At 32.7% G+C, this 12304-nt stretch overlaps 1 protein-coding gene across 2 annotated transcripts in view; it reads right to left on the bottom strand.

Annotated features, from left to right (window-relative positions):
* Positions 1–987: 987 nt before the first annotated feature.
* The window catches only part of Itfg1 (integrin alpha FG-GAP repeat containing 1), a 259553-nt gene continuing 248236 nt past the window's right edge, over positions 988–12304 (bottom strand). For both annotated transcript variants that reach the window (XM_047528280.1, XM_047528281.1), the window contains 4 exons: positions 7225–7349; positions 6444–6526; positions 3682–3799; positions 988–1392 (listed from right to left, as the gene is read on the bottom strand). In XM_047528280.1, coding sequence (XP_047384236.1) covers positions 1333–1392; positions 3682–3799; positions 6444–6526; positions 7225–7349 — 386 coding nt within the window. In that variant the 3' untranslated portion in view covers positions 988–1332. The remainder of the gene's footprint in view (positions 1393–3681; positions 3800–6443; positions 6527–7224; positions 7350–12304) is intronic.

Raw genomic sequence — 12304 nt, 5'->3', positions numbered from 1 at the left:
AGACACATTCACATGCTCAGATACAAAGTAAACAAATTAAATACATGCCACTCTCAGTGAACTGTAAAGAAAAAAAATAACATGAAGAACAAAATTGTTTTCAGAGAAATTTTCGTATTTTGGAGCCATCACATGTCTATTTGCACATTAGAAAATTATTCTTGATATATAAACTTTTGTTCTCAATCTAGATTTAAATCTTTTAAATTTAATTTTGGCAACAAGAAGTTCACAATATAAAATTTTCATTCAAGTCTGAATGTAAATTATTGACTTTTCCAAGACTTGAGAATAGAAATGTGATTGAAGATTTGCATTCCCAGATGCTGCCTATAGCAGATTCCTTTGAAAAAATAAAATGCTCTTCATTATCACATGATGATTAGTTTTCAGATAAAAATTTTTAGGGTACATTTATTCTTGGAGAGTACTATGATTTTTTGTTAATATGATCAATAAATCTTTATGTAAGATGCGAACCACCAAGAATTTTAGTTTTCCAAAGAATGTGATTTCCTCATGTGTAAAAGTAAAATGCTATCAATTCTATATATTTTTATAATTATTTGCAGAAGTCTAATAAAATCACCTAAAATAGTAATAATGACAGCTTCTATTTATTGAACTCTTTACTCTGTGCCAGGCACTGAGCTTTAGCACTTTACATACATTATCCCATTAATCTTTTCAATAAATTAAGTGAATTAAGTAGGTATATTAGTCCCATTGTATAAACAAAACTGAAGCTTACAGAACTTAAGCAATAGCCAAATTCAAAGAATCACTTTAAAGCTGTGGGACCAGGAGTTTAAGGCAAGTCTTACTGTGACTCCAAAGCCAGAGTACGCAATCACATTGTATGCCATCATTGAGTCCCCTGAACTGTGTTGAAGGTGAATGTTTAATAATGTTAATCTGTGATACACTTGCAAAGTATAATCTGCACCATTATAATAAGAAGCAAGATCAAGGGGAACAAAAGAAAAATCCTGCTCATTTAAATATTTTTATTTATACATGACTTTTTTTCCATCATTACTCTAATAAGATTATAAATACATAAACACCAAAGTACATGCAACACATTCCACCAAAGAACAAAAATGCACAGTAGTACTGAGTAAAGAATCTAAATTATTGTTTACAAAGTGCTTTAAAAAAAGACTTTGTGAGACATTCAGACCGTATTTATTTTAATATTTCCAATAATTACCAAGGGATGCATCTTTTATAAATAATATTCAAAATCCCCTATTTTCTTCTATAGGCCAGGATTTAGCATTTCAGCTTATTAAATGAATAGTCATTTCATTATGTATTATTAAAGCCAAGTCACATAGCATCAAAATGAAACCGATGGGCTTCTTGTCGTTTTTCTCTATCATCTGCTTTCTGCAAAAAGAATTTTAAATTAGTTTATAAATGATAAGAAAATGTTAAGAAGATTTATTTCTCAAACACAAGTGATTGATTTCCTAAAAAACCCTCCCTCAGCAATTAGTAGACAATGTGTGTGATCTTATAATACAATAATCTTACTTAAATTTAAAAACCAACAAAAATGTTACTTAGCTTGTTGTTTATTTGAAAATACAAGTATACACTAGATTCTATATGAATAGAATCAACTATTCCATTTTTCTCCAATTCTTAACACTGATATTAATAAATGAACTAAACTAATTACATTAAAGTATATTGTTTTTGGTTTTTTTGGTTAACCTATTGATTTAACAGATATTTATTGACCTTCTGCTCCCAGCAAGGTACTGTGCTCAGTATTCTGAAGAATTAAAAAAACCCTCAGTTTTGTATTTTCTCCGGGAACTTAAAGCCTCAGGGAAAAAAGAGCAAAACATATTGTACTTTAGGATACAAAGTGAAAAAGGTTACTACTACTTTTTTTTTTTTTTTTCTAAAGTTTGCAGGCTTGGATTCGAGGGATATCTAGTACTTATCAAACTGATAATTTTATTCATTTTTATTTTTATGTGGTGCTGAGGATCGAACCCAGTGCCTCACACATGCTAGGCAAATGCTCTATCACTGAGCCACAACTCCAGCCCTGAAAAATGTTCCTTCTGAGAGAGAGATTACTTCTGGGTTTGAATGAGGAAAAGGAAAGCTTGGAAAAGACAGCATTGGTGGAAATGGGGCAGGAAGGGGAGTACAACATGAGTGATCATGAAAAGTCTGGAATGAAAATGGAATATATGAAAAGAACTGGTAAGAAATAAGGTTGGAAAAGGTATACTGGAAAAAATGTGAAGGCTGGGCTAAGGAGTTTACACATTTCAGGCAGTGGACAGTCCCCAGAGGTTTTTGAGCAAGACAGTGATATAATTAAGGCTAAACTTAATGAAGAACAATCAGGCAGCAGTTTGATAAGTGGAGAAGGGAAGAATGAAATTGGAGGACGAGGAGGGATAATGTAAGAATGGGCTGATATGAAGAAGTGGTGGTAGGAATAACTTGTTTTTGGCTGTACTGAAGTGTTTCACCACCAAGCTGCACCCCCAACCCTTTTTATTTTTTATTTTGAGACAGGGTCTTGCTATGCTGCCTAGGCTGGTCATCATGGAGATCCTCCTGCCTCAGTCTCCTGAGTCACTGGGATTATAGGTATGTGCCTGGCCTGATGAGATTCTTAGTGGAGGTAGAATCAATAGGGTAAATGACTAAATCTTGTAGTTAAGAAAGAGGAGATAGGAGTCTTTAGAATACTAATTTTGAGGTGCTTGTAAGATGGGAAGAGACCTTTAGACAGAGATGAGGGTTGCAAATATTTTGAGTTAATATCTGAAGCTATTATTAGATGAAATTGGCAGGGGAAGTATAGAAAGAAGGCCTAGGGCAGATACTGTGGAAAGCTTGCCTTGAGAGAATGGGAGATGGCAGCAGCCAGCATAGGTGAAAAGTTGGTCAAAGAAGTAGAACTACAGTGCCACTGGCGATACTGTGTATGCACAGTCAAATATATACTTGCGTTTAAAACTTCAATTTTTGGCCACAACATTATAATTGTTGTGAAAAATTAATGAAATTAATTTCCTTTCTTTCTTAGGTCAAGAGCTATGTTAATATTTTAGACTATGTTTTGATAATTCTGATCAAAGTACACAGGATGATCCTTGGTCTTGAAGTTACCTGAATATGTAACTTTATGTTACTGTTTTTGATATATAAAGAGTGACTATTTTCAAATGACAAATCTATGAACACTATGAATTATCATGTTCTTTTTTATGTTAAAAGACTAATATAAAACAGTAATTTTAGTTAGCAAAAATGATTGTAATTGACATGACAATCCAAAGAGAGTAGGTGTAACAACAAAACCTTTCACTTTTGTGACTCAAATAAGCCCTTTTTTTTTTTTTGGGTGCTGGGGATTGAACCCAGGGTGCTTATAAGGCAAGCACTCTACCGACTGAGCTATCTCCCCAGCCCCTCAAATAAGCCCTTTTATTGGGGGCATTATCAGAATGAACCTACTAGTAATGTATTTAGTACCTTTTTGTCTGTTTTTGTGGTGCTAGGGGGTGGATCCATGGTCTCATATGTGCTAGGTATGTCCTTTCCCATTGAGCCACATTCCCAGCTCTTTAATTCTGATTTTAAAGAGCAATCAATACATATAATAAATTAACCAAAGTTAATGTTTCATTTAAATAAACAAACCTTTTCTTGCCAATGTAAAATGCCGATTATTGCCAAGATGAAAACACAGACACCAATGAGAGCTATAGCAGTAAGTAGAACAATATTACTTGGTGTAAGATATAGTTTGGCACTCCAGCTGTAGATAAAAACAGAAAAATTAAAATTACAGATGTTAACTTAATAAGCTTAAACTAAGACCCCAAAGCAAAATAGCTTATTAATGAAATGAACCATTCATTAAATCACTCATTCACCTAACCATTAACTATAAGTAAAACAAAAGCAATTAAATTTTGATAGTGCTAAGAATATTACTCCTGCAGAGTTCATATTTTTGTTATAAACCAGGTAGAATTTTTTTGTCTTATACTGAGGATTGAACCCAGGGCCTCATGCATGCTTGGCAAGTACTTTACCACTGAGCTACCAGTACCAGCTACCTGAAGTAGAATTTTTGATGAGATATTTTGATATTTTTCTTTTTCCAAGTTTGACTCTCTAAAAATTGGTATTACTTTTTGTGCTATCAAGGATTGAACCCAGGGATGCTCTACAACATCCCCAGCTATTTTTATTTATTTAATTTACTTTAGAAATAGTCATGCAAAGTTAAGAAGGCCAGCCTTGAAATTGTGGTCCTCCTGCCTCAGCCTCTGGAGTAGCTGGGATTACAGGCATGTGCCACTGTGCCCACCTAAGAAATATTATTAACTTATCAAGGGTACTTTGGATAACCAAAGACATCTTTTTCACATTTTGACTGATCTGCTAAATTTGAAACTTTGAACTCTTAAGGATATGTAGTCATGAGTTCAGTAAACTTTCTGTGTCTTCTTTTTTTGCCTTTGTCCACACATGTAGTATGACCAACTGAAACAACTATACGTCTGAATGGATATACACATAGATGGCATGTGCAAGACTTCTACTATTTTTGTATCATGTTTAGAGGGTTTACAATATTATAACAACTTTTATATTGAGAATTCTTACAAAATCATCTTCAGTCCCTCAGTGTTAATGTCAGAATACAGACTTAAGGTCATCAACATAAACAGAACTAGTTCTTCTTGCTTAAAACAGTACATATAACACAACACTTGCAAGCCCCAAAAAGCCTAAAGCCAAGATCTTTATCACCAACACTGCAGGTGGTTATATACATAGAATATTTTGTTCTCCATGGAAACAGAAAATGGATATATTTCCATTTTAAAACTTTAATAAAGGTAAAATCATTCTGATGAATAGCAAGTAGCTATTGATATATTTTGGGATAATTAAAATTTATTGGTTCAGAAGTTGGTCTCTTGTCAATAAATCTCAAAATATACCTCAAACTAAAATCAATTTGATCTTTATTATGTACATATATTTGAAAAGAACATTTCTTCAGAAAGAACAAGAGAAATATAAACAATGTTGAGGTTATGGGAGAAAACTATGGCAGAATTCTAGAAATTCAGAAGAGTAAATAAATATCAGTTGAGGTATTCTTTGTACCTTACTCCTATTTAAAAAAAGTTCTTTCATGAGATCTTTTCGGTTCTGCTTTTTAAATATTTTTTTAAAAAAGTAATATAGCCATTTTGGTTAAAAAAAATATCAAAGGACACAAAACAAATCCTCAGAGGCTGTTGCTTGTACCAGTTTCCTGCATACTCTTTTCAGAGATATACATACATAGATACCTTTTAGATTACAGTGGTTGTTGATTATACATACTTTTTTGCCCTTTTTTTCTTACCATTCCATGGCAGTAAATATAAATGAGTCATGATATTGTACTGTATAGAAGTATCATACTTTATATAGTTTCATACTCATCATCCAGGTTTTCTAGTTTGTTATAAATTTCATGTATAGAAAACTAACACAAATATACAATACAGGCTTATTTAAAAAACATGAACCAGGGCCAGATGCAGAAGTGCATGCCTGCAGTCCCAGCTAAATGGGAGGCTGAGACAGCAGGGTTACTTGAACCCTGGATTTCAAGACCAGCCTGGGCAACTCTGTCTCAAAACAAAACAGAATAAAACAAAACAAACCTGAACTAGGTTTCGAGTGAAACTGTTTCTATTGATGTTGAAGCATAATGCGGTAATAAAGTTCATTTTCTCAAGTAGCTTGTTTCTAAAGGCCATAAATCTAGCATAAAAATCCATATATAGGTGTGGTAGTAAACTGGTTCTCTGGCAGGGTAGGCAGAGATAGATCTGATTTATGGCATTTGCCAGTTTTCAGAGAGTACATTCTCCCACCATAACTGATTTCAATGTGACTTTGCTGAATAGAAATGGAAAAAGATGCACAGAGTTAGTTGTTGAGGTGTCATGAGCTGGTCTAGCACACCACAATAGATCTCATTCAAAAATTTAATAAAGAACAGGGCTGAGAGTGTAGCTTAGTGGTATGCACAAGGCCCTTGGGTTCAATCTCCAGCCCAGGGGTAGGAGTGGGATTTGGGGGAAGACAAAAAAGCCTATATTTTGAAAATAATAAGTAGGACCTCATTGGTTACCGAGTCATAGGTAAATAATGGCATTTCTCTTTATTATTTTCACATATTTATATCAGACTGGCATATTTTTCCCATCAAAATTTAAATGTTAGTGAATAACTTCATCACCTACTTTAGGAAGAATAGAATCAATTTAATTAAAAAATGAACTATAATCCCCAGCCCTTAGGAATAACAAATTTTTAAAAACATTACTGTATCTGTGATACAGAGTTGACAGTATCTTTACTAAACTCAGTTCAAGCAAGAACATTACCTTCGAGGGACATTGTGAGGGTATGGAATGACAATTAGCTGGGAATTTGGAATGATTGCAGTCCACTCTTGTTTTCGTACAGACTGAAAAAAAGAATTTAAGAACATTTAACATCTAGGGTATATAAGAAACACAATTATTCTAAGTAAGCAAGGAAGAATTTCAAATACTATGGGATGATGAAATCCCAAGTATGAATTAAACTAAATTTACATATATAGGTCCAAAATAGAACTTTTGTGTCAAATGTTTGAAAAATTTTCTTATATTTTTATATTATATTTGTATCTTATGAATTCATTCACTCAGCAAATATGGATTGGGCAAAAATACTTAGCAGGTGCCGTTTAAGTGCTATGTACAAGTGCACATTGAGGGGAGACTGATAAAATGGGTAAAATATTATTTTACTAACATGAGTAAAATACTATTATAGGTAGTATTTTTACATATTTTACTTATATATTAGTATATTATGCCTATGTCAGTAAAATATTTACATGTTAGGTGTTGAAAACTGTTAGAAGAAAAAGCAGGACAGAATAGGAAGCCATAAAATTTATGGGGGAATGAAATGAAAAACTATACAATATCTTCAAATCATGAAGTGCTATTTAGTAAGATAAGCTTAGATAGGTCAACACCTATCAGTTCTTGTTACTTTAAGGGAATAAAAATATTCAAATTATTTGAATCCAAATCGGATTCAAATGATTGAATTGACATATTTAAACAGTGAATATTTAAGGTCATAATTGTAAACAATTATATTTTTACTTACTGTTTCTCCAGAAGGTCGGGGAATACCAACATAAAGATGGTCAAGAAAATTTGCACTTCGACCTAAACCAAGTACGTTGTATGGTAGTTGGAGAGCTAAATGTGCTGATTGGCTGAGTTGTCCAGCTAGATTTTTTAAAACAATGCAAAACAAAAAACATCTTTGGAAACATTGTTCCCATCAAATGTTAAAATGAGAAAATGTTAAACATTCAGGTAATAAAACTTATTCTTTAAGTATAAAAATGTGAAATTAACACCCAGTTCATTAACATTAATGACTTACTTTTTACAGAAAACATTTGATTCCCAAATCTGATTCACATATTATTTATATCACCCATTTAAAGTATACACTTAAGTGGTTTTGAGTATATTCAAAGAGTTTAGCCATTACTACAGTATAATTTTAGGACATTTACATTACTTGAAAAACAAATTCCATATCTACTAGGGGTATTCTTGTTTCAACTCCCATACTTCCCACTGAAGGAAATCTCTAATCTGTTTTCTCTCTCTACAGATTTGCCTATTTTGAAGACTTCACATAAATGCAACCAAATAATATGTGGTCTATTGTTACTGGCTTCTTTCATTTAATATGTTCTCAAGATTCATCCATGCTATATAGCATGTTTCAATAATTAATTGCGAATAGTGTTCTATTATATGATGTATACTACATTTTGTTTCATTCATTTCTTAATGGATATTTGAGTGGTTTCCTCTTTTTTGTTGTCATGAAAAATACTTCTGTGGACATTAGTATACAATTTTTAGAATCTATCTATGTTTTCCTGTCTTTATTTTTTTTTATTGTAAACAAATGGGATACATGTTGTTTCTCTGTTTGTACATGGCGTAAAGGCATACCATTTGTGTAATCATAAATTTACATAGGGTAATGCTGTTTGATTCATTCTGTTATTTTTTCCCTTCGTTTTCCTGTCTTTTAATTACATACATAAGAGTGTTTAACATCTTTAGGAAGTACAAACTATTTTCCAAAGTAGTTGTACTACAGATACAGAAGTACAACTGATAGTAGAAATAACTTTTAATGTTCTATAGTACAGCAGGATAATTACAGTTGACAACAATTAATTGTATATTTCAAAATGGCAGAATGATTCTGACTGTTCCCTACACGAAGAAATAAGAAATGTTTTGAGATGATGGCTATACTAATTGCCCTGATCAATAATTACATGTTGTATATATGTACTGAAATGTCAAATTGTATTCCATATGTATATAATTATGTCAATTAAACATATATATGTTTATAAAATAATAAAGTAGTTGCACCTTTACATATTCCTGCCAGCATTATATGAAGGTTTCAATTTTTCTTCATCCTTGATAACACTTTTTAGTGTATTTTTTAATAGCCATCTTCAAGGTTGTACAATGGCATGTCATTGGGGTTTTTATATGCATTTTCCTGGTTACTAATGATGTGCTCCTTTTCATGTGCTTATTTGTTATTTATGTATCTTCATTTACATGTCTGTAAGGTTAGTAGTGGCTTCCTTTTTCATTCTGGATTTTAGTTACTTAGAATCTTCTCTTTTTCCTGAAAACTTCAGACCAATATCCCTGATGAACATAGATGCAAAAATCCTTAATAAAATAATGGCAAATTGCATACATAAACATATCAAAAAGATGATCAAGTGGGGTTCATCCCAGGGATGCAAGGTTGGTTCAACATATGGAAATCAATAAACATAATTTATCACATCAATAGACTTAAAAAAGACAAGAACTGCATGATTATCTCAATAGATATAGAAAAAGCATTTGACAAAATACAGCATCCATTCATGTTCAAAACACTAGAAAAACTAGGGATAGTAAAAACACCTCAACAATGTAATAGCTATATATGCTAAACCCAAGGCCAACATCAATCTAATTGGAGAAAAATTGGAACAACACAGGGATGCCCTCTTTCACCACTTCTATTCAACATCATCCTTAAAACTCTAGCCTGAATAATTGGATGAAAGAAATTAAAGGGATACGAATAGGAAAAGAACTCAAACTATCCCTATATGCTGAAGACACGATTCTATATTTAGAAGACCCAAAATACTCCACCAGAAAGCTTCTAGAGCTCATACATGAATTTGGCAAAGAAGAATATAAAATTAACACCAATAAATCAATTGTGTTCCTATACATCAGTGATGAATCAAGAGAAAGAGGAATTAGAAAAAGTATTCCATTCACAATTGCCTTAAAAAATTTTGGGGACTCAATCTAACAAGGGGTGAAAGACCTCTACAATGAAAACTGTAAGAACACTAAAGAAAGAATGAAGACCTTAGAAGATGGAAAGATCTCTCATGTTCCTGGAGGATAGGCAGAATAAATATTGCAAAATGGTCATACTACCAAAGCACTCTACAGATTTAATGCAATTCCTATTAAAATTCCAATGATGTTCTTCATAGAAAACAGAAAAAGCAGTAATGAAATTCACTTGAAAAAATAAGGTCCAGAATAGCCAAGGCAATACTCAGCAAGAAAAGTGAGGCAGAAGACACCACAAAACCAGATCTTAAAATTATACTACAGGGCAACAGTAACAAAAACAGCATGGTATTGGCACCAATACCGTGAAGACCAATGGTACAGAGTAGAAACACAAGACAAACCCACACAAATAGAATTATCTCTTACTAGACAAAGGTGCCATAAACATACATTTGAGAAAAGACAGCCTTGTCAACAAATGGTGCTAGGAAAATTGGAAATCCATATGTAGCAAAATGAAATTAAACCCCTATATCCCACCCTGCACAAAACTCAAAGTAGACCAAGGATCTGGGCATTTAACCAGAGACCCTATACCTACCAGAAGAAAAAGTAGGCCCAAATCTCCATCATGTTGGCTTACTCCTCAACAAGACTTGTAAAGTGCAAGAAGTAAAATAAAGAAGTAAAATAAAGAAAAAATGGGGGCTGGAATTGTAGAGCACTTGCCTAGCATGTGTGAGGCACTGGGTTCAATCCTCAGCACCACATAAAAATAAAGGTACTGTGTCCATCTAAAACTAAAAATATTAAAAAAGAGAATCAATTGGGATGGTATCAAACTAAAAAGCTTCTTCAGAGCAAAGGAAAAAATTATGAACATGAATAGCCTATAGAATGGGAGAAAAGTCTTTGCCACCTGCTCCTCAGAGCATTAATCTCCAGGATATATAAAGCACTCAAAAAACTTAAATAACCCAATCAATAAATAGGCTAAGGAACTGAAAAAATATCATAGAAAAAATACAAATGGCAATTATCAAGAATACAAGTAACAATAAATGCTGGTGATCATGTGGGGAAAAAGGTACACTCATACATGGCTGGAGGGAGTGCAAATTAGTGCAAACATTCTGGAAAGCAGTATGGAGATTCCTAAGAAAATGTGGAATGGACCCACCATTTGACCCAGTTATCCCACTCCTTGGCATATACCTAAAGGACTTAAAATCAGCATACTACAGTGACACAGCCACATCCATGATTATAGTAGCTCAATTCACAATAGCTAACCTGTGGAAGCAGCCTAGGTGCTCTTCAACAGATGAATGGATAAAGAACAGCATATATACATAATGGAATGTTACTCAGTCATAAAGAAGAATGAAATTATGGCATTTGCTGGTAAATGGATGGAACTGGAGACTAAGTGAAATAAACCAATTCCAAAGAACCAAAGGCTAAATGCTTCTCAATATGTGGATGTTAAAACACAAATAAGAGTGGGTGTGGGGAAGAACAGAAGTTCACTGGATTAGACAAAGGGGAATGAAGGGAAAGAAGGGAGATTGGGAATAGGAAAGACAGTAAAATGAACCAGACATGACTTTCCTGTGTTCACATATGAATACATGACCAGTGTAACTCCACATCACGTACAACTATAAGAATGGGAAGTTATACTCTATGTATGTATGATATGTCAAAATACATTCTACTGTCATGTAAAACTAAAAAGATAACAACATAAAAAGAATCTTCTCTTCTTCATGGTCATTCTATTTAAACGTTTGTCAATTTTGTTAACAATTAAAAGAAGTACAGTGTTTGGTTTACTCTCTGTTTCTGTATTCCTTATTCACTTATTTCTTATCATTATTTGCCATCTTCTGAGTTTAGTTTGCTTTAGTCTTTCTAGTTTCTGAAAGTGGAACATTAGGCTACTTATTGGAGATTGTTCTGATTTTCAATAATAGTATTTCCGGCAGTAAATTTCCCTATAATAACAGTTTTAGCTGCATTCCATTCATTTTGGTATGATGTGTATGTGTGTTTTCCATTCACCTCAGTCTGTTTTCTAATGTCTTGTGATTTTTTTCTTTGCCCCATTGTTTATTTTGGAGTGTGTTGTTTAATTTCCACACATTTATGGATTTCTAGTGTTGTTCTGTTATTTTTAATATCATTCCATTATAGTCAGAGAACATACATGGTATGATTTCAATCCTTTTAAACTGCTTTATTCAGGTTTCTTTAATGACCTATGATATGGTCTATCCTAGAGAATGTTCAGTGCACACTTGAAAGAAAATGTGTGTTCTGTCACTGTTGGCTAAAGTGTTTTATACATGTCTTTTAGGTTTACTTGGTTTATAGTGTTTATAGTGTTGTTCAAATTTTTCTTGTTGATCTTCTGCTTAGTTGTTTGATCAATTCTGAAACTGAGGTATTTAAGTTTTCATTATAGTTGAATTATCTATTTCTCTTTTTAATTCTTCATGTATTTTGGGGCTCTGTTGTTTGCATGCATATTTAGGGTTGTATCTATTTTAGGTCTCTTTTTTATTAATAAAATATCTTTGTCTTTAGTAACAATTTTTGTCTTAATGTCTAGTATATACTGTAGACAGTATATTTCCTTTACCTTTTCTGCCAATCTCTGTTTTGATAGAAGTGGTTATTTCATTTATATTTAATGTAATTACTGACAAAGCAGTATTTATGTCCACCTTTGCTATTTGTTTTCTGCATCTTATGTTTATAAAATTCTTTTATTTCTCTATTGCTGCTTTCTTTTGTTAAGTGTTTTCTATATACCA

The sequence above is a fragment of the Sciurus carolinensis genome, chromosome 16, assembly GCF_902686445.1.
Source record: "Sciurus carolinensis chromosome 16, mSciCar1.2, whole genome shotgun sequence".
Classification (NCBI taxonomy): Eukaryota; Metazoa; Chordata; class Mammalia; order Rodentia; family Sciuridae; genus Sciurus; species Sciurus carolinensis.
The sequence above is the reverse complement of the archived record's forward strand: the minus strand, read 5'-3'. Positions and strand labels throughout refer to the sequence as shown.